The sequence below is a fragment of the Neoarius graeffei genome, chromosome 12 (genome assembly GCF_027579695.1).
Source record: "Neoarius graeffei isolate fNeoGra1 chromosome 12, fNeoGra1.pri, whole genome shotgun sequence".
Lineage (NCBI taxonomy): Eukaryota > Metazoa > Chordata > Actinopteri > Siluriformes > Ariidae > Neoarius > Neoarius graeffei.
This window is the reverse complement of record NC_083580.1, coordinates 38430035-38455018: the sequence shown is the minus strand read 5'-3', so window position 1 is coordinate 38455018 and position 24984 is coordinate 38430035. Positions and strand designations below refer to the sequence as shown.

Sequence of the window (24984 nt, the reverse complement as noted above, 5' to 3'; positions counted from 1 at the left end):
GGGGGCCACTCTTACACTCCCCTAACTTCTCTCTCCCTTTTATTTTGCAGATGGACGCATCGGACAGGTGGCTGGGGGATGTTTTGTCCCAGGAAGTGGAAGGCGAGGAACGTCCCGTGCTTCACATCAGCCGTAAGTTCTCAATGTGTGAGAGTAAGTACAGCACCATCGAGAAAGAGTGCCTAGCCATCAAGTGGGCAGTCCTCACCCTCCGATACTACCTGCTGAGGTGCCCTTTCACCCTTTGTTTGGTCCAGTGGCTCCACCACATGAAAGATGCCAATGCGCAGATCACCCGTTGGTATCTCGCCCTCCAGCCATTTAAATTCAAGGTGGTCCACAGGCCGGGGGTGCAGATGGTCGTGGCAGACTTCCTGTCGGGTGGCCTGAGTCGGGTGGTGGGGGTATGTGGCACAGGGGGCATGGCCAAGCGCCAGTTTGTGAATGGAGGGCGGGGTCAGGGAAGGAGAGTGGCAGTCAATACACCTGGTGTGTGTATGTTGCCGTGACAGCAGAGGGTAGAAAAGGGGGGAGAGAGCGAAGAGAAGAAAGCTCTCCCGACCACAACACACACGTGTGTGTGTGTCTCTGAGTAGTGAGTGAGCCTGACATGCTTCAGTATTCCACCCACATCAGGGTGTACTACAGCAAGTTATTTTTTGCTAAATATGAAAAAAAAACTTATTATAAAGAGCACATACAAAGATTATTATACTATAAAGACAAGTTTTATGAAAAATTATTTCTTTTTAATAATTTCTTCCAACAAAACATACATATGTGATGCCCCTGTGGCATGTAACACTTGCCCCTTCAGAAAATATTGCAAAAATAAATAAATAAATAAATAAAAATTTAAATTGAAGTTTCCATCATAAAAATGAAAACTTATTTTTTTTCCACTGATCTGATAGGCTATATCTGAAATCTTAAAAGGCAAAATATGAAATAAATCTCCATACAAGGAAAAAATATAATTCACAAACACTTTCTGTAATGCTAAATGTGCACAAAAAGTTTGTATGGGGAAATGAAAAAAATAAATTCATAAACCTGCATATTCGAGTACTCACTCCAATACTTGTGTTTGGAGCTTGTGTTTATCCAACATTACTCAGATTTTCAACCATTTGTAAATCATTTAGCACTAAATATTCAAGTTTGAACAGTGTGGAAACACCCTGCCATAACTGTTGTGTTTACAAAGGATAAAGAGCATTACAACATGAGATTAATCGAGGAAATTCAGTCCAACAGTGTCTAAAATCTTGCTCAGTGTTTGCTTCTTCAACAACTTTGTTCATGAATAGATCACATACAATTTACTGTAGTCTTGGAGGGTCTAATATGTAGAACAGGTGTTTTAGGTAGTATTTGTTTAAAAATAGCCTAACCTGAGGCAACCCTGTTTAATGAACTGCCCATGGATATAACAAAAGCTGATTCACCACTGATTTCATGGAAACAAACTGCACAAAAAAGAAAAGAGAGATTGAGAATATTACCTTTAAAATCCTGAGGGAAAAAAACTGACTAAGTCAAGAAATGTCAAAGAAAAGCAGGAACTGTCAAAGCAGGCACTGTAAACCAGACACGGTTTGAAGAAATGTGACCTCAAAGAGAAAGTAAAAGAAAGAAGAAAAACTGCCCAAGAAGAAAACAAAAGGAGAGAAAAAATTACAGAGCAGACCAGAGAAAGAGTCAGAAAATACAGAGAATGAAGGCAACAAGAAAAAGCTGAATTGGCTCAAGGAGACATCGATGACAGATTTATAAATCAGACATCCAAAAGAAAAATGTGACACTGATAAAGTCAAAGGAAAACTTCCTGCTATGCCTAGCAAAAAATAAAGCAGCTATCATCGAAAACCTTGTGAACAGTCCCAGAACGCAGAAAATTCTCTCTAACCGCAGAGTCTTGAGAACACTGGATGAAGAAAAAGGGGTGAAGATGCTAAAGGCTCTTGCATCTGACATATTGTCAGGAATAAGCAAAGTAAAATGGTCTGGATCAAACAAAAAAAGAGCCGCCTTTGGAAATTTTAAATCTCTCACATTTAGCAAGAGTGTAAGAGAGTCTAGAGCCAAGAAATCTTTCAGAAAATTAGTTAACCTCAATGAACGAAGCATAAATGAAGATATAAAAGCATGTGAAGAGATTTTAAAAAGTCACAAAGTGAGCTGGCTATACATTAAGTGCAAAGTTCAGAAAGATGCTCTTTCTGAGGAAGATAAGATGATATTTAATTACTGGTCAAGTATAGCTAGCCAGCCAACTGATGACAAGAATGGTATTGTTAAACACACTGATTAAAAGGAATATATCAAACATACCAAGCATGTCCTTGAAAAGAAGCAGACGAAAGCTTTCCAAGAGTTTAAAGAACTCCACCTTGAGGTGACAGTTAAGCAAAGGATGTTTGAAAGCTTAAAGCCTTTTCTTGTAAAGAAGGCTAAAGAGAGGGACAGGAAATTGTGTCTTTGTCGAAAGCACATTGAAGCCAAAATTATTGTTAGCACGTCTTAAATTCAGGAAAGAGATTCTGAAAAACTGGGGTAGCGACAACTCAATCATCTCGAAATCCCTCACAGACGTTGCAGAGAAGACACTTTGTCCCAAACAAGATGGCAACATCTACCATGACATTAAGTGCTTGAAGTGTGAGTGTGATTCCTGTGGCACTGACAAATTAGAACTGTTGCCTGAATTAGAATTCACAAGAGGGGACTGTTCACGCAAAGAATACATAACAGCAAAGGCAGCACTTCCGGGGTGCGACCCATGCGTTGGAGGACGGCCCTGTGGAGGTCCGCATAGACCATCCGGCTGTCGGCAGGGAGATGTAGCGCGGCCAGCTGCGCCTCACCCATTAGCAGGGGGAGGAGGCGCGCCGCGCGCTGTTCCACCAGCCAACCCCACGCCTCTGCTGCCTGCTCAAAAAGAGCGAAGGCGGCTTCGGAGTCGTCATGCAGACCCATCTTCGTTAGGGTGAGGTGAGGAGGGTCCATGGCAGTGGGGATCATGGACCCCACCGACGCGAGCAGGTGCCGGAACGCCTGGCGATCTTCCTGTTGCGCCAGCACCAGGGCTTCGAACCACTGTTCCTGCTCCTTCCGGAGGACGATCAGCGCCTGGTGCTGGCTCTGTTGGGCCGTGGTGAGGGCATGGACCAGGTCCTGGAAGGGGGAGGACTCCATGGGGCTGTTCCTTTCTGCGCTCTGTCCCGGGTTTCAGCACCACTGTTTTATCAGACCAGGTGGGTGGAGCACAGAAGCACAGCAGGCCAGAACTGAGTTCTCAAAACTCTTTATTTCCAGCTTTTCAGCTAAGACTTTTTCCACACTCTCCCAGCCACACATGCACACAAGTCTTCTGGTTGGGGAGAGAGCTCCCTTTCTCTGCTCTCTCTCTCTCCTTTTAAAGGGTGCGGTCACTGGGGAAGACACACAAACACAGGTTAGTTCCCATCAGGTGCAGTGATTCCACCTCTTACCTTCCCTGACTCCACCCTCCATTCACAGACTGCCACTTGGCCACGCCCCCGCTGCCACATAGGTCTACCCAGTTAATTCTGTTACTTATTATTTACAGGCCCCCGGGGCCATAGTCTGAGTTTTTTTTCTGAATTTGCAGATTTTATCTCAGATCTGGTTATTTCCTTAGACAAAGCTTTAGTTGTCAGAGATTTTAATATTCACTTCGATAACCCAGAAGACCCTTTGAAAACAGCGTGTGTCCATTTTAGATTCAGTAGGGATTAATCAGAATGTCATAGGACCGACCCATAATGGTGGTCACACCCTCGATCTAATACTAACATTCGGGTTAAACATAGAAAATATAGTCATACTTCCACAGTCGAAAGTTCTCAGATCATTATTTCATCTCATTCAAAATATGTCTGAGTAATAATATGCGCACCTCACCACACTACTGTATTAAATGTACATTCACGTCAACTACTGCACAGAACTTTATAAATGATCTCCCAGAGTTATCAACTTTGATTGGGTCACTCAGCCCCTGCAGAACTTGATCAGGCAACTGAATGCTTAGAGTCAACGTTCCACTATACTTTAGATAATGTAGCTCCTCTTAAAAGGAAAATAGTCAGAGACAAAATATTAGCACCCTGGTAGGGCTGAACGATTTTAAGAAAAAATTGAATTGCGATTTTTCTGGCAGATATTGCGATTTCGATTTCAACCATGATTTTTTTTCTTTAAATCAAGTTTCAGTGCAAATTAATTAATACAATGAATTCCATAAAGTTAATGCAAGAATGAAAACTGAGGTCAACAGATTTCAAATGTAGGCCTGTTTATTAACATTGAGTGCCTGAGGAACAAGTTATAATAACTTAAAATAAAAATAAAAAGAGAGCCATCTTTCTTAAGTAAACTTTTGCTTCTTTTACTTTTCCCATCTACAACATATCAGACATAAAAAAAGGTTGATCAATGGCTCAGCAGCATCAAAATATTGCACTTTTGTAAAAGAATGTACATAAGCATTATAAATTATAACTAGAGCCAACAATTCCCCTGTGGGAAATTGTGAGAGTGATGCAGTGCGCGCAGCAGTCACTATTGCAGGAGCTGAGCTGTACTGTGTGAATGTGAGACTTGCCATGAGGCTACAAGGCTGTGTCTCTCTGAGAGGGAGCAGCCCCTCCCTCCTGTGTGTGTGTGAGAGAGAGAGCGAGCAGCCCCTCCCTCCTGTGTGTGTGTGTGTGTGTGAGAGCGAGCAGTCCCTCCCCCACCCGCGTGCTCAGACACAGAGACAGAGAAAGCGCACTTTTTTCTCAGAGCGCTCCCTCCAAACAATGGGGATTTACACGAAAACGGAAGGAGATATTCACAAAATACTTTCACACTGAGTGCCACAAGGCTTTCCTGAACACATAGATGTAATTTTTTTTGTCTGTAGTGTAAAAAATGAGGACAATTTATTGACGAAACAAAACATGGGCCAGTTTAGGAGCACTGAGAAAAACCTCGGCTTTGATGATCCCAAAATCGTGTTGTCTGAGATCGCGATTTTCGGTCGAAAACGATAGATCGTTCAGCCCTACACCCTGGTATAATGATGACACTCGCACATTAAAACAGACCACTTGAAAATTGGAACGTAAATGGTGTCAAACAAAATTGATAGCGTTCAAATTAGCGTGGAAGGAGAGCTTCCTGAAGTATAGAAAAGCTCTTAGTGCTGCTAGATCAACATATCTCTCCTCCCTAATAGAAGATAACAAAAATAATCCTAGATTCCTATTTAATACTGTAGCAAAATTAACCAGGAATAAGTCCACTATAGACACATGCACACCTGCAGTATGTAGTAGCAATGACTTCCTGAATTTTTTTAATGACAAAATTGAGAATATCTGACAAAAAATTAAAACTACTAATTTAAGGTCAGATAATGTAAGTGACCCTGTAGTTAATATTATAACTATCATATCAGCAATTAGAATGTTTTACTCCCCTTAGAGAAATTGAATTACTTTCATTAATCTCTGCATCAAAAGCCTCAACTTGTGTACTAGGTCCCTTACCTACACGTCTATTCAAACAGATAATACCTGAAGTAACTGAACCGCATCTAAAAATAATAAATTCTTCTCTTAGGATTGGCTATGTACCCAAATCCTTTAAACTAGCAGTTATCAAACCCCTGATTAAAAAACCTGACCTTGATCCCTGTCAGCTGTCCAATTATTGGCCAATATCAAACCTCTCTTTTATCTCCAAGATCCTTGAAAAAGCTATGGCACAGCAGTTATGCTCATATTTACATAGGAATAACATCCATGAAATGTATCAGTCAGGATTTAGACCTCATCATAGCACAGAGACAGCGCTGGTTAAAGTAGTAAACAACCTACTGTTGGCATCTGATCAGGGCTGTCTTGCTGCTTGTGTTGCTTGACCTCAGGTACACAGCGCAGGACAAGACATGGTTATGTACATCGATAAGCATGTGTGGCCACCAGTATTTGGCCCTGAGGAGCTGGTACATGCCCCTAATGCCTAAGTAGCCTGTGGATGTAAGCCCATGCAATGAGGCAGTCCCTGTTGGCCTCTGGAGCAAGCTGTGGAGCAGAGGCTGCAATGTTGGCCTGTGGAGCGAGCTCTGGAATGGAGGCCACCCTGTTGGCCTCACAGGTATAAGCCTTCCCCCCCAAAAAAAAATAATTCTAGGGAATCCTCTTGCCCTCAAGCCTGGAACCAGGACTTAAGCATAGCACCGAATGACTTGGAGCTTTGAAGGTACAGGTGCTCCATCATGATCAGGTGCTCATCACACTGGCATGCTCGTCCAGTAATCCAATAGATCATGCAGCCTACCCAGACTCTCTGAAGGCATAGGCTCCACTAGGTCCTCATAGAAGAGGCTGCACTGCAGCAGAAATCCATTGGGTGGATACTCCCCTCCACCACATGGTGCCGGTATGTCCAGTCCTAGCTGGTGGAGGAACGATACCAATCCTGGTTTCGGCACCATGACACTGGCACAGGATTGTGTGGTGTGCCTGCTCTGTTACATCCACTGTATTGGCAAAGTATTCTGTCAGTAAAGGTGGTGGAAGACAAATGTAATCACAGGAAGAATTTATTTATAGGCAAACTATAGAAAACCATAAAACAGAAGCAGAGTCATGAAAACAGGCAAGGGTCATTTGAGGAACAAAGAGAAAGGCAGAGTCCGGAAAAAAAAAAATCAAGAACTAGAGTATAATCACCGAATAACAGACTTGGTATAGTAAGATCCTAGGTATTATAGGTATACTTCAAGTCTGTGTGCTTTCAGAGTCCTAATATGAGTGCACCATGATTGCCCTCTAATGTGGAACAGGTGCATAGTGATTAGTCCTTGCAGCATGCATCAGTGTGTGTGGACTTGAGTGAAAGATTGAGGTGTGCCAAGCACAAATGCACACAGACATGACCATATGGTCCTTTCCTGGGTTAAGAATGGGTATCATTGCTTCCTGCTAGGATCTAGGTATGTTTCCCGACTTCCAAACAAGGTTAAAATTTTCCAAGCAGAGAGATCACACACTGAGAGGTAAGAGTTTTAATAACTGATAATGTATTTTAATCGGGCCCCACAGCAGTATCATGAGAGTTCCTTAAGCCACACTCACAACCCGCCATAAGTGTTTTGGACACGCATGGGTTGCAGGGTTTGGTAGCTCACAGCCATGTCGCAGGGTTGCGGTGAACCTGAGGGAAAGTTTGGGGGAGGAGTACAGGCAAAGTACTTGTCAAGTAAAGGTTACATGCCTGACTTCCTCGAGGCGTGGGAAAAATTGCGCCATTAGCCCATGGAAAGCATGTGTCTGACGCACGTGACCAGTGCGTGTTCAGTGAGTGTGGAGTGTGTGTGACTTGCATTTTACCAGTTTCCTGCGCTAGGAGTACGGGCCGCACTTGTGAAGCATGTGTGATGCACGTGATTAGCATATGACAATCACTCATAACTTGCGTGTGACGCAAGCCAGGAGTGGGTATAAAACCAGCATGTCTGCAGCATTCTGCATCTGTCTTTCGACTGAAAAACATTGGATATTTTGTGGGAAAAATTTTTTAATTTTCAGTTTAAAGTTTAGAAAATGGGACCCAAGAAGACGCAAGCAAAAGTGAAGTACCAGCCTGAAACAGCAGAGGGGGAGGAGGAGGAAGAATTTGATGATGATGGTAGCAGCACCGGCAAGCCCTGCAAGGACAGGGAGAAGTATGCCTTAAAGCCGGCAGAAAGCACAGCACCCCGCCAGAGGTATTTTCACAGATAAATACTAATTAAACCTCTTGCACTATAATACACATGCTTTAAACATTCATTTCAGTATCTATATGCTCATGTAATTAATATTATATATGCTGATTTTCATGTATGTTTCAGCTGACGATGCCCAGAAGTGAGGACATTGCAATCCCATCATCACTGTCAGCCCATTGTGCCATGCTCAATGATGAGGACAAGGACCTCCCGACACCCCCTCCCACTACTCAGCAGAAGTAGGACCAGGACAGCAGCTCGGAGTCAAAGTGTGTTTCAGTGCTCAAATTGTTGGGCTATTTATTTGGGATTTTTTACAATGTAATAAAATGCGTTCTTCCCTTATACTCACATTTTATTATTTGACGTTTGCATGGTAAATTAACATGTACTCAAATAAAACCAGCAGGGGGGTGCTGCTGAGCGTTAATGGGGTAGGACGTAAGTTTGGAAGCTCCTGCCGATTTCGGTTAAATTGTTATTCATCTGCGCTTTTTGGTCACATATTTAGTCTTGTCTTACTCCACAGTACTTTTTGTTTGGGAGTTGTACACTGTACTGCGTAAAATGGCTGGAAAGAACTCTAAAACTCGCAATACTATTCAGACACAACTGAGGCCTAGCTCACATTCCACGACCACACCCTCAAGTGAGCCACCTGCTCCTCCAGAGGTCGCCTCGATGCACACTAACCCTGACATTGCTGCCCTCAAGCTCGAGTTGCTGGCCTTGCTGAGGAAAGATATTGCTGATATTTTCAAAAAGGAACTCCAGGACACTCTCGGGGATGCTTTGTCCACTATCAAGCTCGACCTGCAAGCGGTGCGGACACAGCTGGCGAATGATAAACTGGCTACCAATGCTACCCTGTCCAAGCTAAAAGGTACGGTTGGGGAGCTGGAGCATGCACTAACCGAGTGCTCCGATGACATCGCCAAGATGAAAACTGCTATCAAGTGCCTAACAGCTAGCGTAGCCAAGCTAGAAAATAAATGTGAAGACTTGGAGTCCAGGTCATGGCGTAACAATGTTAGAATAGTGGGAGTACCGGAGGGTCCTGACACCTGTACTACTGACACTGTGGCCGCCTTACTAAAGGATGCCTTTGGTCTGGTAAAGGAGCCGCTTTTGGATCGGTCCCACCGGACCCTCCATCCCAAACCCAAGCCCGGCAATCGTCCACGAGCCATTGTGTGCAGGTTTCATTATCACAGTGACTGTGCTGACATTTTACGCCTCGCTAGAGAGCTCCGACAGATTAAAGTCAGAGACTTGACCATCTCAGTCTTCCCTGACTACACTGCCAAGGTAGCCCGGGCTCAGGCTGCATTCAACGAGGTCAGGTGGCAACTTCGTGGCATTGAAGGTGCTTGGTATGGTCTGATTCATCCAGCGCAACTTCGCATCACTCACGACGGTGTTGTGAAGGACTTTGTTTCTGCAGTGGAAGCCAGCAACTATGTCAAAACCTTGATCTCTGGGTGAGCCCCATTAGCTTTTCGGATTAGCTTTTCTTTTATATATATTATTTTAAAAGCCCTTCTAGGGACAGGTATTGGAAATTAGCCTATGGCTATAAATGCTATGATGCCTACTGTTAGGCTGTTGCACAGCCTGCATGATATGTATCTGTCCCTATCAAATAAACCATAACTAACTAACTAACCTGTTTTCGATAGTGTTATTGCTTAGAGTTTGGGGTCTCACTCGTCTTAACTTTACCTATGCAGTATTAGGTGGTTTTCTGCTTTGCAGGCACTTTCTTTCTGCTTTTTTATTTATTTATTTATTTATTTATTTATTTATTTTGAGGATAACCCCTTGAGATGTGGCATCTCATTTTCAAGGGGGTCCTTTTTTACTGGACGCACACTGTTCTATAACAAGGCTATACCATATTTTGTATTTTTATATGCCAGATCAGATCACCACTACCTCATTTTATGCTCTCTGCATTTATTTGTACAGGTCTTACTGTTATTTGTTAATTTGTATTTCCACGTGCTTTGTTATTGTATTCATCTGGTCGATGTGGTATTTTGATTTGTATTATTAAGATGATCATTTATTACTATGCGCATACTGTCAAACATTGTTGAGATCGGCGGGAGGTTTTTCTTTTTATTTCTCTCTTGCTTCTGTTTGCTCTGCACAGTCTCCGGGTTGTTCAGACACTACGGTGGACAACTTTTGGTTTTTGTGGGAAACACTGCTGTCTCCTTTGTTCTGTAGTTATAATGGGGACTTTGGGTGTATTTGTGTTTAGGGGTATGTTGGGGGGAGGGTGTCCCACCTCGGCTCTCGGTGACCATTTGCATTTTTGTTGTTGTCTTTTTTTTTTAATGGTTAATGGCAATATACATAGATCCCAGCATTGCTGGGTCAGGCACACCTTTCAGATTTATGAGTTGGAATATCAGAGGTATGGGTAACCCTGTTAAGAGATCCAAGGTTTTTACACACTTGAAATGGTTAAACTCTGATGTAGTTTTTTTTTTTTTACAGGAGACTCACCTTCGCATTAAAGATCACCATAGGTTACATTGTCCCTGGGTAAGTCAAGTCTTCCACTCAAATTTTAACTCAAAAGCTAGAGGGGTTGCCATTTTAATTAACAAGAAAGTTCAGTTCTCATCCACTGATGTTATCGCTGATAGGAATGGCAGATACCTCATAGTTGCTGGCACCCTAATGAAGAAAAAGGTTTTATTGGTGAATGTGTATGCCCCAAACTTTGATGTTGAATTCACCAACAGATTGCTGAGTAATATCCCCTTCCTGAATACTCATCTGCTGATCTTCAGAGGGGATCTAAATTGTGTTTTTGACCCAATCTTGGATAGGTCTAATCCTCGTAATCTGACTCACTCTGCGATGTCTAAAACATTCTCTGATTTTATGAAACAGAATGGTCTCATTGATCCATGGAGATCTTGTAACCCTTCTATCAAAAAATTTTCTTTCTTCTCCCAGGCACACCTTTCATACTCTAGGATTGATTACTTTTTTATTGACAGTACTCTTAATTCATGTGTAAACTCTTCTGACTATTTAAGTATCGTAATATCTGACCATTCACCTTTATTATTAGATATTTAACTTTCTACTTATGTACGTCGTCCACCACTTTGGAGATTTAACTCTCTTCTTCTGGCTGACGAAGAATTTTGCAACTTTATTTCAAATTCTATTGATGACTTCTTGTCTTTCAATCAAAATGACTCCTCTTCATATTCATTGCTATGGGAGACTCTTAAATGCTACCTGAGAGGTCAAGTTATTTCTTATTCTGCTTTTTCAAATAAAAAAAATAATGCTAGGCTTCATGAACTTACATCTGCAATTAGCGACCTTGATCAAAGATATGCACCGAACCCTTCTCCGGAACTACTCAAGCAGCATTTTGATTTGCAGGCAGAATTCAATCTTGTTTCAACTAAAGGGGCAGAGCCCTTGTTACTACACAGTCGTGCCTCATATTACGAGCATGGTGACAAAGCCAGTCGTTTACTGGCACATCAGTTATGACAACAAGCCAGTTCCCTATTGATACCTAGTATTAAAAACACTTATGATACTATTACTACAGATCCTTTGGAAAATAATGCTACTTTTAAATAATTTTACTCTTCATTATATAAATCTGAGTTTCCTACAGACAACACTAAAATGAACGATTTCCTTCAGAACCTCACGATTCCTGTCACTGATATTAATACTGCTATGTAATTGGACTCCCCACTCTCCCTCGATGAAGTATCAAATGCTATTAAAGCTATGCAATCTAACAAAGCCCCAGACCCTGACGGGTTTCCGATTGAATTTTTCAAAACATTTATTGGTAAATTGGCACCGCTACTTTTATCTGTATTCAATGAATCTTTAGAAAGTGGTTTACTACCACCAACTTTGACACAAGCCACTATAGCTTTCCTTCTCAAGAAGGACAAAGATCCAACCTCCTGTGGTTCCTACAGACCCCTATCTCTGCTTAATGCTGACATAAAGGTGTTGGCTAAAGTAATTGCATCTCGTTTAGAGAATGTGCTTCCTCACATTACACTACCGTTCAAGTTTGGGGTCACCCAGACAATTTTGTGTTTTCCATGAAAAGTCACACTTTGATTTACCACCATAAGTTGTAAAATGAATAGAAAATATAGTCAAGACATTTTTCTGACCATTTTGAGCATTTAATCGACCCCACAAATGTGATGCTCCAGAAACTCAATCTGCTCAAAGGAAGGTCAGTTTTATAGCTTCTCTAAAGAGCTAAACTGTTTTCAGCTGTGCGAACATGATTGTACAAGGGTTTTCTAATCATCCATTAGCCTTCTGAGGCAATGAGCAAACACATTGTAACATTAGAACACTGGAGTGATAGTTGCTGGAAATGGGCCTCTATATACCTATGTAGATATTGCACCAAAAACCAGACATTTGCAGCTAGAATAGTCATTTACCACATTAGCAATGTATAGAGTGTATTTCTGATTAGTTTAAAGTGATCTTCATTGAAGGGCAGCACGGTGGTGTAGTGGTTAGCGCTGTCGCCTCACAGCAAGAAGGTCCGGGTTCGAGCCCCGTGGCCGGCGAGAGCCTTTCTGTGCGGAGTTTGCATGTTCTCCCCGTGTCTGCGTGGGTTTCCTCCGGGTGCTCCGGTTTCCCCCACAGTCCAAAGACATGCAGGTTAGGTTAACTGGTGACTCTAAATTGACCGTAGGTGTGAATGTGAGTGTGAATGGTTGTCTGTGTCTATGTGTCAGCCCTGTGATGACCTGGCGACTTGTCCAGGGTGTACCCCGCCTTTCGCCTGTAGTCAGCTGGGATAGGCTCCAGCTTGCCTGCGACCCTATAGAAGGATAAAGCGGCTAGAGATAATGAGATGAGATCTTCATTGAAAAGAACAGTGCTTTTCTTTCAAAAATAAGGAAATTTCAAAGTGACCCCAAACTTTTGAACGGTAGTGTATATCTGAAGAGCAAAATGGTTTTATAAAAGGACGTCAATTGTTTTTTAATACCCGTATACTTTTCAATATAATTTATTCACAACATTCGGCTGAACTTCCTGAACTTGTGATTTCTTTAGATGCTGAAAAGGCATTCGATAGGGTAGAGTGGGAGCACTTGTTCGCAGTTTTAAAGAAATTTGGATTCGGTGATGCATTTTTTTCTTGGATTCGCCTCCTTTATTCATTCCCTTAAGCCAGTGTCCATACTAATGATGTCTATTCTGATTATTTTGCCCTTGGACGTGGCACTCGCCAAGGTTGTCCTTTGTCACTGTTGCTCTTTGCTATTGAGCCTCTGTCTACACTGTGTGCACAATTATTAGGCAAGTGAGTACTCTGACCCTACCATTATTTCTATGCATGTTTTCCAACCGCAAGCTAGATACACTTGAATGCTAATTGGATTTAAGCATTCTCAGGTGGTATTTATTTGTGTAATGAGGGAGGGTGTGACCTAAAGTCATTAATACTCTATATTAAGGTGTGCATAATTATTAGGCAGCTTCTTTATCTCAGGCAAAATGGGCCAAAAAAGAGATTTAACAGACACTGAAAAGACTAAAATTGTAAAATGCCTATCAGAGGGATGCAGCACTCTTGAAATAGCTAAGCTATAGAAATGTGAGCACAGAACAATCAAACGTTTTGTTGCAAATAGTCAACAGGGTCGCAAAAAATGTGTGGAGAAGAAAAGACACAAATTAACCGCAAAAGACTTGAGAAGGATTAAACATGAAGCTACCAGAAACCCATTATCCTCCAGTGCCACAATATTCTAGAACTGCAACCGACCTGGAGTGTCCAGAAGGACAAGGTGTTCGGTGCTCAGAGACATGGCCAAGGTAAGGAAGGCTGAAACACGACCACCACTAAACAAGACTCACAAGTGGAAATGTCAAGATTGGGCCAAGAAATATCTGAAGACAGATTTTCCAAAGGTTTTATGGACGGATGAAATGAGAGTGACTCTGGATAGACCAGATGGATGGGCCCATAGCTGGATAACTAATGGACACAGGGCACTTTGACTCAGACACCAGCAAGGTGGTGGAGGGGTAATGGCATGGGCTGCTATTATTAAGGATGAGCTAGTTTGACCATTTCAGGTTGAAGATGGACTTAACATCAACTTCCAAACCTACTGCCAGTTTCTAAAAGATACATTCTTCAAGCAGTGGTATGGGAAGAAGTCTGCATCATTCAAGAAGGCCATGATTGTTATGCAGAACAATGCACCATCACATGCACCCAAGTACTCCACTGCTTGGCGAGCCCGCAAAGGCCTTAAAGATGACAAAGTAATGACATGGCCCCCTTCCTCACCTGACTTAAACCCTATTGAGTACTTGTGGCCCCTTCTTAAGCATGAGATTTACAGCGAGGGAAGACAATATACCACTCTGAATAGCATTTGGGAGGCCGTGGTTGCTCCTGCACAAAAAGTTGATCGTCAACAAATCAAAAAACTAACAGACTGGATGGAAGGCTCATGGCAGTTATTGAAAAGAAGGGTGGCTATATTGGTCACTGAATATTTTTGAAATGCTAGAAGTGTTTATTTGTTAATTCTGAGTTGTTTATTTGTTACACTGAAAATTAAAATAAACAAGTGAGATGGGAAACTTTAAGCTTTTCATTTAGTTGCATAATAATTCTGCACACTAAATGTTGCCTAATAATTCTGCACACTTATATATTCCCCTGAGAAGGCCTAAACTCCCCTTTCCTTTGTTAATCATTCTGGTTTTAGGTTTATTAACAATTTGGATTGACTGAGAGCACTGTATTTGTTCAACGATAAAATTAATCATCAGGAATACAACTTGCCTAATAATTGTGCACACAGTGTATTACCTTACGATCTTCCCCCTTACTCAAAGGAATCACATGTAAATGGAACTGAATATAAATTATCGCTATATGTGGATGATTTGTTATTGTATATAACCGATCCCACTCGCTCTGTCCCTGCTGTTTTAAGTATTCTGGAGAACTTTGGCAACTTTTCAAGTTATAAATTAAATCTGGGGAAAAGTGAATGTTTTCCTGTTAATATTGCAGCATGTCATCTTCAACAGGCAGGTTTACCTTTTCGATTTAGTCCATCAGGATTTAAATACCTAGGTATTAACGTGACTCATTCTTTGTCTAGCCTTGCATCAGCTAATTTCATTCCCCTTATCTCAAAGGTTACTTCTGATATTCAAAAATGGGGTAATCTCCCCCTTTCATTAATCGGCAAGATCAATATTGTTAAAATGAATATTTTACCAAAATTTCTATTTTTATTCCAGTCAATTCCTCTTTTTCTGCCAAAACATTTCTTTGACTCGCTGGATAAAATAATCTGTTTATTTGGGGTGGGAAGTCACCTAGGGTTCATAAAACTTTACTGCAGAGATGCAGACTTGGTGGAGGACTTGCATTTCCTAATTTTCTAGCCTACTATTGGGCTGTTCACATTCATAAACTTTGCTACTGGTTAAAATTTCCCAGATTCTCTTGGTGTAAATTGGAACTATCATCCTGTAGGGGATCCTCTATACCTGCTCTACTTTATTCCTCTTTACCTACAAAACCCTCTCTATATACTGATAACCAAGTGGTTCTTAACACACTCAAGATCTGGTATCAATTTAGACGGCACTTTAAATTTGTAGCTGCATCTTCTTCGGGTCCTTTAAATAACAACCATTTATTTCCTCCATCACTTTCGGACTCGACATTTTCAGTGTGGTTTGACAAGGGTATTGCACAATTCAAACATTTATATGTAAATGGTGTCTTCGATAGCTTTGCCAATTTGTCATCTCGCTACGGCCTCCCTGTTACTCATCTGTTTCGCTATTTTCAAACTCGCAATTTTGTTACCAAGTATTTCCCTAATTTCCCCTCTTTACCTCCAGAACAGCAGTGGGAAACCATGCTATCATTTATTCCTCATCACAAGGGAATCATTTCAAAGTTGTATGATATTATCTTGGCTTTTAGCGACCACTCAAATGCTAAACTTAAGTGTACTTGGGAAGGGGAATTGGGAATACAAATACATGAGGAGTTCTGGGAACAGGCCATAGAGAGGGTACGATCTACCACCTCTTGTGCTCGTCTTGGACTTATTCAATTTAAGGTCTTATACAGGGCACATTTCTCTAAATCCAGACTATCTGAACTGTATTCAGAAGTTGAGGACAAATGTAATAAATGTCACAGCTCTCCTTATCACCTTAGCCACGCTTTTTCTTTGTCCTGTTCTGAAAGGATTCTGGGCGGGTTATTTTACTATTATGTCGACTGTTCTTGGGTTAAATCTCCAACCTTGCCCTCTGATTGCTATATTTGGGATTCCTGACCCCTCACTTGCACTTAACTCCACACAAAAGGATATTATAGCTTTCACATCCTTACTAGCAAGACATTTATTACTGTTACATTGGAAATCTGCTAAATATCCTTCTATCTCCCGGTGGCTTACAGACATCATGTTTTTTTTTAAACTTGAGAAGATTAAATACACGTTGAGAGGCTGTACGGCCAAATTTTTCCACAAATGGCAACCATTTCTTTCTTATTTAACTAATTTAGAGGTACTGCCCGATTGAATGTGTGCCTGCTATGGTTGTACCTTTTATATCGCATGAACAACCAGTAGTGGTTGTGTTGGTCATGGTGAGCTGAGTGGGGCGTGGGGGTTGTTTATTGTCTATTACACTGCACTCTGTAATTTAATTTAATTTCTTTAAGTTGATTTATTTTCTTCTACATTCTTATCAGAGTGTTTTGTTTTGGTTGTTGGTCAAAAAAAAAAGGTAAATTGTATTTCTGTGATTGGAAGTATTTTGTATTTTTTCAATAAAAATATTTGGCAAAAAAAAAAAAAACAGCAAATGAAATGATCTTCCCTTCTACAATGTTACACACTACATGATCAGTTCCTTGGTTCCTCCCCCAATATATATACCCAGAGTCTTGCCCCTCGTGTTGCGTGTGGGTCTCATGCGCTGCGTGCACACCACACATGGGGGTAGAAAGCGAGATGTACTTCTGTCTTGGGGGCCACACAAATAGCAAGTGTGGAGTACTTGTGTAGTACTTCTGAGGCACGTCACTTGTACAATGACCGTGCATCACTTGTACAATGACCGTGCATCACTCGTGCGTCTTACTGTCATTGCAAAAAGCCCCTACTAGCTGCGCTGCTGACTTGGTTCAGGAGTACAAAAGGAGTACGGGTCCAGTACGTAATATATGCATTCTTGATTTTTTGCAAGACCCATAGAATTTGCATGTGCAGGACCAAAAGTGTCCATGGCCACTCTGCGACCTTCTACGGCGCTGAACACACGCAAGTGTTGCGCAAGTCTCAAGCACAGTTTTGCCAAATTTTTTACCGTAGAGCGCCCATAGTAGCATGTACAGCGGGTTGTGAGTGAGCCTTTATGGAGTGTAAGAACTCCTCCATTGTGAAAGGCTGATTGTATGGCTCTGTGTTGTTGGAGCAGAAATTAAGTTGTTTTTGCTCTTCCTGCAGCCATATAAGTTTGGAAATCAGGGTGACAATTCTCGATGGATTAATTTTTTTTAAACTGTCCCTGCTAGCTGATTTGCTATTTTTGTTTTGTGGTTAAATGATTACCTTGATGTTTAATATGCTGTATTTGTGATCCACCTGCCTTGCTCTTCATATTTTTTAATCAAGTCCCAGACCTTTTTTGTAGGCATGTTTGATGTGAGACTTAATTCAAATCTCCTCCAGCTCTGTCTCTTTGGTTCACGAATGATTCTGCATGCTTGAGCTCGACAAATTTTCAGTCTGGTGAGGTTTTCTGTCGTTGAATGTTTGTGAAGCAATCTCTGATTTTTTTCTGGATCTCAATAGCCTTCTTAAAGTAATCATTAAACCATGGTCTAGGCCGATGGTGTAGCTTTGCTGATGTTAGACTGTGAAGTAAATTTTCCGTTTCCCCTTCAATGAAGAATTGCAAGCAAGTACCAAGACTGAAGGAGAGATGATTTTATGAAAGAAGCTTCATGAGTATACACCAGTGTTGTCCAAGACACACACACCCTGCCTGCCAAAAAAAAAAAAACTTTCACTCACACTCTGGTTTCTCACAACAAAGGGGTCTTTCTCAATACATTTAATCTACAGTATAACACAGATAAGGATGTTACTGTGGGGGGACACACCATTTTTTTCCATCAGGAAGAGGATTACACATATTTTGAAATAAGAATTTAAGAAGCCCTTAACCATTCTTCACTGAGGTCTCAAAGTTTCATCTGCAATTGCAATTAGAATTTCAGTAAAACTTTAAACAGGATCCTGATTAGATTGAGGCTTTTGACTGAATTTCTCATAGCAAAGGGTTTGAAAGGAACACCAGTTTGCTTTTTAAGTCACCACCTTGGAGTTCTGAATTGCATGTCTGCTTCCAGAGATGTTAACCCTTTGGGGTCAAGAGCTTTGCCGGTGAAGTTTGGCAGGTTTAGAATGAGTAGGTCATGTATTGAGATAAATATCTTCACGAGTTTTGCATCATACAAGCATGATAAACATATTGATAGAAACTTTATACTTTACACTTTCTTATGTGCCCACTGCCAAATAATATTATAGTTTTTAAATTACCTAAATTAGATGAAACATAAAACTTGTCATCTTACTCCATCAAACCTGAGTCGGAGCGCTGAGTGCTCACGTTCATAAAAGACTATTTCACATGGTAACGGCATGATAATCACTTTCAATCTTTCAGTTTCGATTGGTTTCTCTTTCGCAGTGGGAACACCCACCATAAACAGGATAAAATCTGTCAGACTTTGTTCAGGCTATTTGGAGGTAAAACTTGTTGTGAGATGGCACGTGATTTTATGCGCTTCGGATGATTCAGGACAATTCAATTTATGATTCATTTCATGATTCAGGACAGTGATTCAATTTCAGGACAGTGAATCAATTCATGAATTAATTCATGATTCAGGACAGCGATCCAGTTCAATCTTGAGAACTGCAACACTGACGATGAATGATGTCTTTCTTTTTTTTTTTTTACTTCGACTCGATCCAGCAAAAGATCAGCTTGAGTAAGCTCCAAGTATTTCTTCCATTTCTGATGAGCAGATCGGTTAATATGCCTGCACTGTAGTGCATACATAGGAAAAATGACTGAGCATTTTTGTCCAGAGTGAAAAGTATTTTCCTCAAAATAGTTAATTTTGCATTGAGATAGTAAAGTTTGAAGTTGGAGTGGGAGCAAAATTACAGAGTAATTGTGTAACAGAGTTGGTTGTGGCTCTGAATTGAGTAAAACAGTACAAGAGTTAATTTCAAGACACACTGACAAGAGTCAAATACCAAAATAAAGTCAAATACCAGATAAATGAAGCTGTTAAGAGCACTTTAGTGTTAGAATGTGTGAAAAAACATGATGTTACCCATTGTGACTTGACCTGATGGGATGAGGAGTTGGCAGTGGGAGGGGTTTTCACTCTTCTCATTGAATGGAATGGAAATTTTTACTCTTCTCATTGAATACCCCTCCCAGTGCCAACCCTTTATCCCAAAACAATAGGACATAATTTTTTGGATGACCAGTTAATTGTCCAAATCAATGGAGCGAATGCAAGTTTTTGTGCTTGATACATTCCTAAGATTAAACAGAATCACCTCAAGTGACCAAAACAGTTCAACACAATGGGTAAGGTCATGTTTTTTTCACACATTCCAACACAGTTCTAAAACTGCTTTTTACAACATCTTCATTTATTTTTTTATTTTTTATTTTTTAAGTACAATCATGACATACATACTGCATGGATATTATTGTAGCGGAACTTGTGATGAATACAAAAAAAAAGTCATATGACTTTGAAAATACTGCTTGGATTTGTTGAAACTGACATCATCAGAGCATGCCAAAATAATTAGTGTGCCAGAAAATACCCTCAGACCCCAGATGGGTAATATCAAGGGAAAGTGATCACTCCCACAGAGTTCATTCTAGAATGAATTCCCCCACAGAACTTTATTAGGCAACTGAATACTCAGAGTCAACATTTTGTTATACTTTATATTATGGAGCTCCCCTTAGAAAGAAAAATGATTAGACAGCAAAAACTAACACCCTGGTATAATGATGACACATGCACCTTGAAACAGACCACTTGAAAATTAGAACATAAATGGAGTAGTATTCCAGTAAGCATGGAAGGAGAGCCTCCTGAAGTATAGAAAATATCTTAGTGCTGCTAAGTCAATGCATCTCTCCACCCTAACAGAGGATAACAAAAACAATCCTGGATTCCTATTTAAAACTGTAACAAAATTAACTCGGAAAAAGACCACCACAGACACATACACACCTGCAATATGTAGTAGCAGCAACTTCATGATTTTTTTTTTCCATGACAAAATTGAAAATATCTGACAAAAAATTCAAACTACTAATTTAAGGCCAGACAATTTAAGTAACCCTGTAGTTAACAATATAACTGCATCAGATAAGCAGTTAGAATGTTTTATTCCCCTTAGAGAAATTGAATTAACTTCATTCATTTCCACATCAAAATCTTCAACTTGTGTACTAGACCCCTTACCTACATGACTCTTCAAACAGATAACACGAGAAGCAATGGAACCTCTTCTTAAAAAAAAAAAAATTCTTCACTTAGAATTGGCCATGTACCCAAACCCTTTAAACTAGCAGTTATCAAACCCCTGATTTAAAAACCTGACCTTGACCCCTGTCAGCTGTCCAATTATAGGCCGATATCAAACTTACCCTTTATCTCCAAGATCCTAGAAAAATAGCTGTGGCACAACAGTTATACTCATATCGACAAAGGAATAACATCCATGAAATGCATCAGTCAGGATTTAGACCTCATCATAGTACAAAGACAGCACTGATTAAAGTAGTAAACAACCTACTGTTGCCACCTGATCAGGGCTGTGTCTCCCTGTTTATATTGCTTGACCTTAGTGTAGCATTTAACACCATTGATCATACCATTCTCCTTGATAGACTAGAAAATGGTGTGCGAGTCAAGGAAACAGCCCTCTTCTGGCTCAGGTCTTATTTAACTGATCATTATCAGTTTGTTGATGTAAACCGTGATCTTTCTATGCCTACTAAGATAAAGTTTGGTGTTCCACAAGGTTCTGTCTTAGGCCCACTGCTTTTTTTTTTCTTTATATATGCTCCCTCTGGGTAATATTATTCATAAGCATGGTATTAGCTACCACTGTTATGCTGATGATACACAGTTGTATGTTTCTGCAAAGCCAGACGAGACACACCAGCTTAATAGAATTGATGAATGTGTAAAGGACATTAGACACTGGATGCTTATTAACTTCCTTCTACTTAACTCTGACAAGACAGAAGTACTTGTACCAGGACCACTTGCAACTAGAAGTAGGTTTTCAGATTACATAGTAACTCTGGATGGCCTTTCTGTTTCTTCACATGCAACAGTAAAAGATCTCAGGGTCTTCAGTTTGACTTCAGTCTTTCATTTAAACCTCATAGCGACTCATAACATTACAAGGACAGCTTTCTTTCATCTCAGAAACATTTTAAGAAATATAATGTCACTACATGATGCAGAAAAACTAGTTCATACTTTTGTTACCTCCAAGATAGATTACTGTAATGCTTTGTCCGGATGTATCAATAAGTGCATAAACAAGCTCCAGTTAGTTCAAAATGCAGCAGCAAGAGTCCTTATCTAGAACTAGAAGATATCACCACATCACCCCTATCTTATTCATATTGCATTGGCTCTCAATCAAAATTTTCATTGCTTATAAAATACTACTATTGACCTTTCAAATCACTGAATGGTCTTGTGCCACAGTACCTGAGTGAACTTCTGGTCCTTCATGACCCATCACTCCTGCGTAAATCAAAAGGTGCAGGTTATATGTTGGTATAGTGAAGTTAGAACCTCGTATAGTGAAGGCTACATCAGTGGGCACTGCCTTTTCTTACAAAGCCCCACAGTTATGGAATAGGTTCCTAAGTAGTGTTCGGGACTCAGACACAGTCTCAGTTTTAAGGCTAGGCTGAATACATATCTTTGTAGTCAAGCCTTTTGTTCATAGTTGTTTTTTTTTAGGTAAAGGAGTAGATCTAGATGGTCCTCAGGCATAGAGTGTTTTGGTAAACTGGAATGTATGGATGCTGTCAAAAAACCCCACCTTCACTCGGATTTGTTGACAGTGGAGTGGCTGGCTGCTTTATGTTTCAGGCCTCCCTCCTCATGTCTGTATTACCTTCTGGCTCTCCGTTTTAGTTATGCTGTCATAGTTTGTCTTGCCAGAGTCCCTGCTTGCACTCAGCATAAAATGTGTACTATTCTTGAACATTAGGTGACACTGGGCATGTGTGTTTTCTCTCCCTGTCAAGTTACATGTCAATCCCAAGACATCAGTGATGCTGACCTCTTCTGCTCTTTGGACTTACATGATCCATTCTTATGCCCTCTGTCTGGCTGGAGCCTCATCACATTGCTGCTGTGGAGGATGCCCCCATATGGACAGTTGAAAGTTGTACACAGAAGATGGCTCTGGACATTTATAGTTTTGCCATGATAGCCAAGGGCTACAATTGCCATAATAACTTTAGGACTCCAGTTGTCATGAACAGTTTTGGACTCAAGTTTCCATCAATGAACAGTTTATAACTAACAAAATAGCCTTCATGCTAAAACTATAATGAATTTCCTGTTTACACTGTTGTACTTTGTGACTATATAGGACACAATTATAGAGACAAGTTATTTATAATCACACTATCTGTTATCACCCAAATGAGGATGGGTTCCCTTTTGAGTCTGGTTTCTCTCAAGGTTTTTTCCTCATGTTGTCTGAGGGAGTTTCTCCTTGCCACCATTGCCACAGGCTTGCTCATCAGGGATAAATTTATTAGGGATAAAATTAACTCATGTTTAAAGTCTTTAATTTACTGTGAAGCTGCTTTGCGACAATGTCTGTTGTTAAAAGTACCATAGAAATAAAATTGACTTGACATGTTGCCATTTCCTGTTGTCATGATATTCAACAGCAAGGCTGCCAAACAGGAAGTGAGGGTATTTGTCCATAATGCTTTCATACATCTACACCAAACTTGGTGAAATAACTCACGATTCCGCCCTGAGAAAGTCCAGCAAGACTTATCCCATTTGATGACTCAGAGGCACTATAATAAGGAAAAACTTGTTTTTAGTCATTACACCTCATGCCTTGGGTCTAAAAACCTGATTTTTTTCCCCCCAACTTATGCCTTTTGTTATCCTGGTGTCAGAACATGTTGCTATTTCCTGTTCTGAGATCATATTTGACCATAAAGCTGCCAAACAGGATATGAGCTAAATCTTTGGTCATTTAACATGAAACTTGCTATGAGTGAACATTTCAGGCATGCCCTTGACAAAATAACATGAGATTTCCATAACAACTATGCCCTACTGGGCTGATTAGCCACCTCATTGATGCTTGCACCTATATTTGAGGGCCAAGCAGAAACATTGCATAGGCACCCATTGTATTTCTACCTTTTCTTATTATGCATCTTCTTCTGGCAATGATGTCTGTGGCAGACCAAAGAACTGTATGGTAAAAAGTTTTGAAAATTGTCAGACTGATTGGGACTACTACACTGACTATCAAGCAAGTTTCATATCTGCTCATCAAGAATTAATATAATATAATTATGCTTAATATAATTAAGCATAAGACAGGACAAAGAACATTTTTATTTTATAGTACAAGATGTTAAAATATTAATGAAAAAATTACTGTGCCTCTGACCTGGCAGTTTGCCTTTGGAGAAGCTCTCAGAGTCCAGGTGATATGTATCCTGGAGACGCATCAGAGCTTTGGCTGCACCTTTTTGGTCCTCCTCATCTGGGAAAAACTGTTTGTGCACAGAAATGTTTGAGATGAAACCTGGATAACAGTGAGATGTAGAGAGATAGAAAAAGAGAGAACCAAGTCATATCAATCACCACCACCATCAAAAGAAAACTCCTGGAAATTAGAGCAGACTTGTTACATCAGACTTTTCCAGACATGTCAAGGACTGTTATTGTTTTCGCCACAAAAAAGGTTTGCACTAGGAAAAAGAACCCTGATTTATAAATGATACCCTAGGCATTATACAAGCATTGTGGCATGAATTTAACTAATTTGTAACACTACTTGCGAACAGCAGGCCTCTAGCATTCAGACTTTCTACAGGAATTTCTAAAGCTCATATTGAATCTAATTATTTCAGTAGAAAAAGGTGAAATTGTTGGACACTTCAATATTATTTTGATAATCCACAAGACCCTCTGAGAGCAATGTCTCTGTCTATTTTAGACTGAGTAGGGGTCAATCCGAATATAAAAGGACCCACTCATTATGGCAGACACACCCTTGATTTAATACTGAAATTTGGATTAAATGTAGAAAACAGTCACCAGTCTGAATCTATCTCAGATCACCACCTCAATTCATGTGAAACATGTCTTAATCATAATATATGCATTTTGTCATGCTACTGCATCAAGCAAACAATGATGTCAACTACTGTATAGTTTTTTTTTGAAAATCAACCACATTTATCAACTTTAACTGGTTTGCAATCTAACTCCACAGAACTTGATCAGGTGAATGAATGCTTAAAGTCAATATTCTGCAACATTCTGTATAATGTACCCATAATGTATTAACATGTATGGACTACTCCAAAGTTAGAACACAAATGGCATCAAGCTATACTGGTAGTACTACAAAATTGTGTGGAAAGAGATCTTAACTCCTGAAAGACTCCTACTAGAGTACATCACTCCACTCATATAGAAGAAATAAAAAATAATCCTTTTATTTTTAGTATAAATACGGAGGTGATTATAGGAAATTACGTGCGCTGATTGATCGAGAAATCCTGACTATTTCTCAATAATCACCTCGAGTGACTTGGGAAAAAGACTGCCAATCACTGTCACTGTAAGTGAGGAAGAATTACAAATTATGAAAGAAAATGCTGCTCCTAAAAGCACAAAAGATGTTACAAAGCTTGGTCTAAAACTATTCAAAGGTAAGGCGGAATTGTGATTTATTTTATCCATTTCAAAACAAAATATTTAATGTGACTCAGCATAGATAAGTGACACAAACCTTCCGCAAGTCCGC

General features: G+C 40.3%; 1 protein-coding gene across 7 annotated transcripts in view; it reads right to left on the bottom strand.

The window, feature by feature from the left end:
* Positions 1–24984, bottom strand: part of LOC132895349 (prolyl 4-hydroxylase subunit alpha-2-like) — a 422856-nt gene that overhangs the window by 204303 nt on the left and 193569 nt on the right. For 6 of the 7 annotated variants that reach the window (XM_060935865.1, XM_060935866.1, XM_060935869.1 and 3 more), the window contains one exon: positions 23617–23754. In XM_060935865.1, the coding sequence (XP_060791848.1) occupies positions 23617–23754 (138 nt within the window). The remainder of the gene's footprint in view (positions 1–23616; positions 23755–24984) is intronic. The other variant, XM_060935872.1, reaches the window with a different exon arrangement.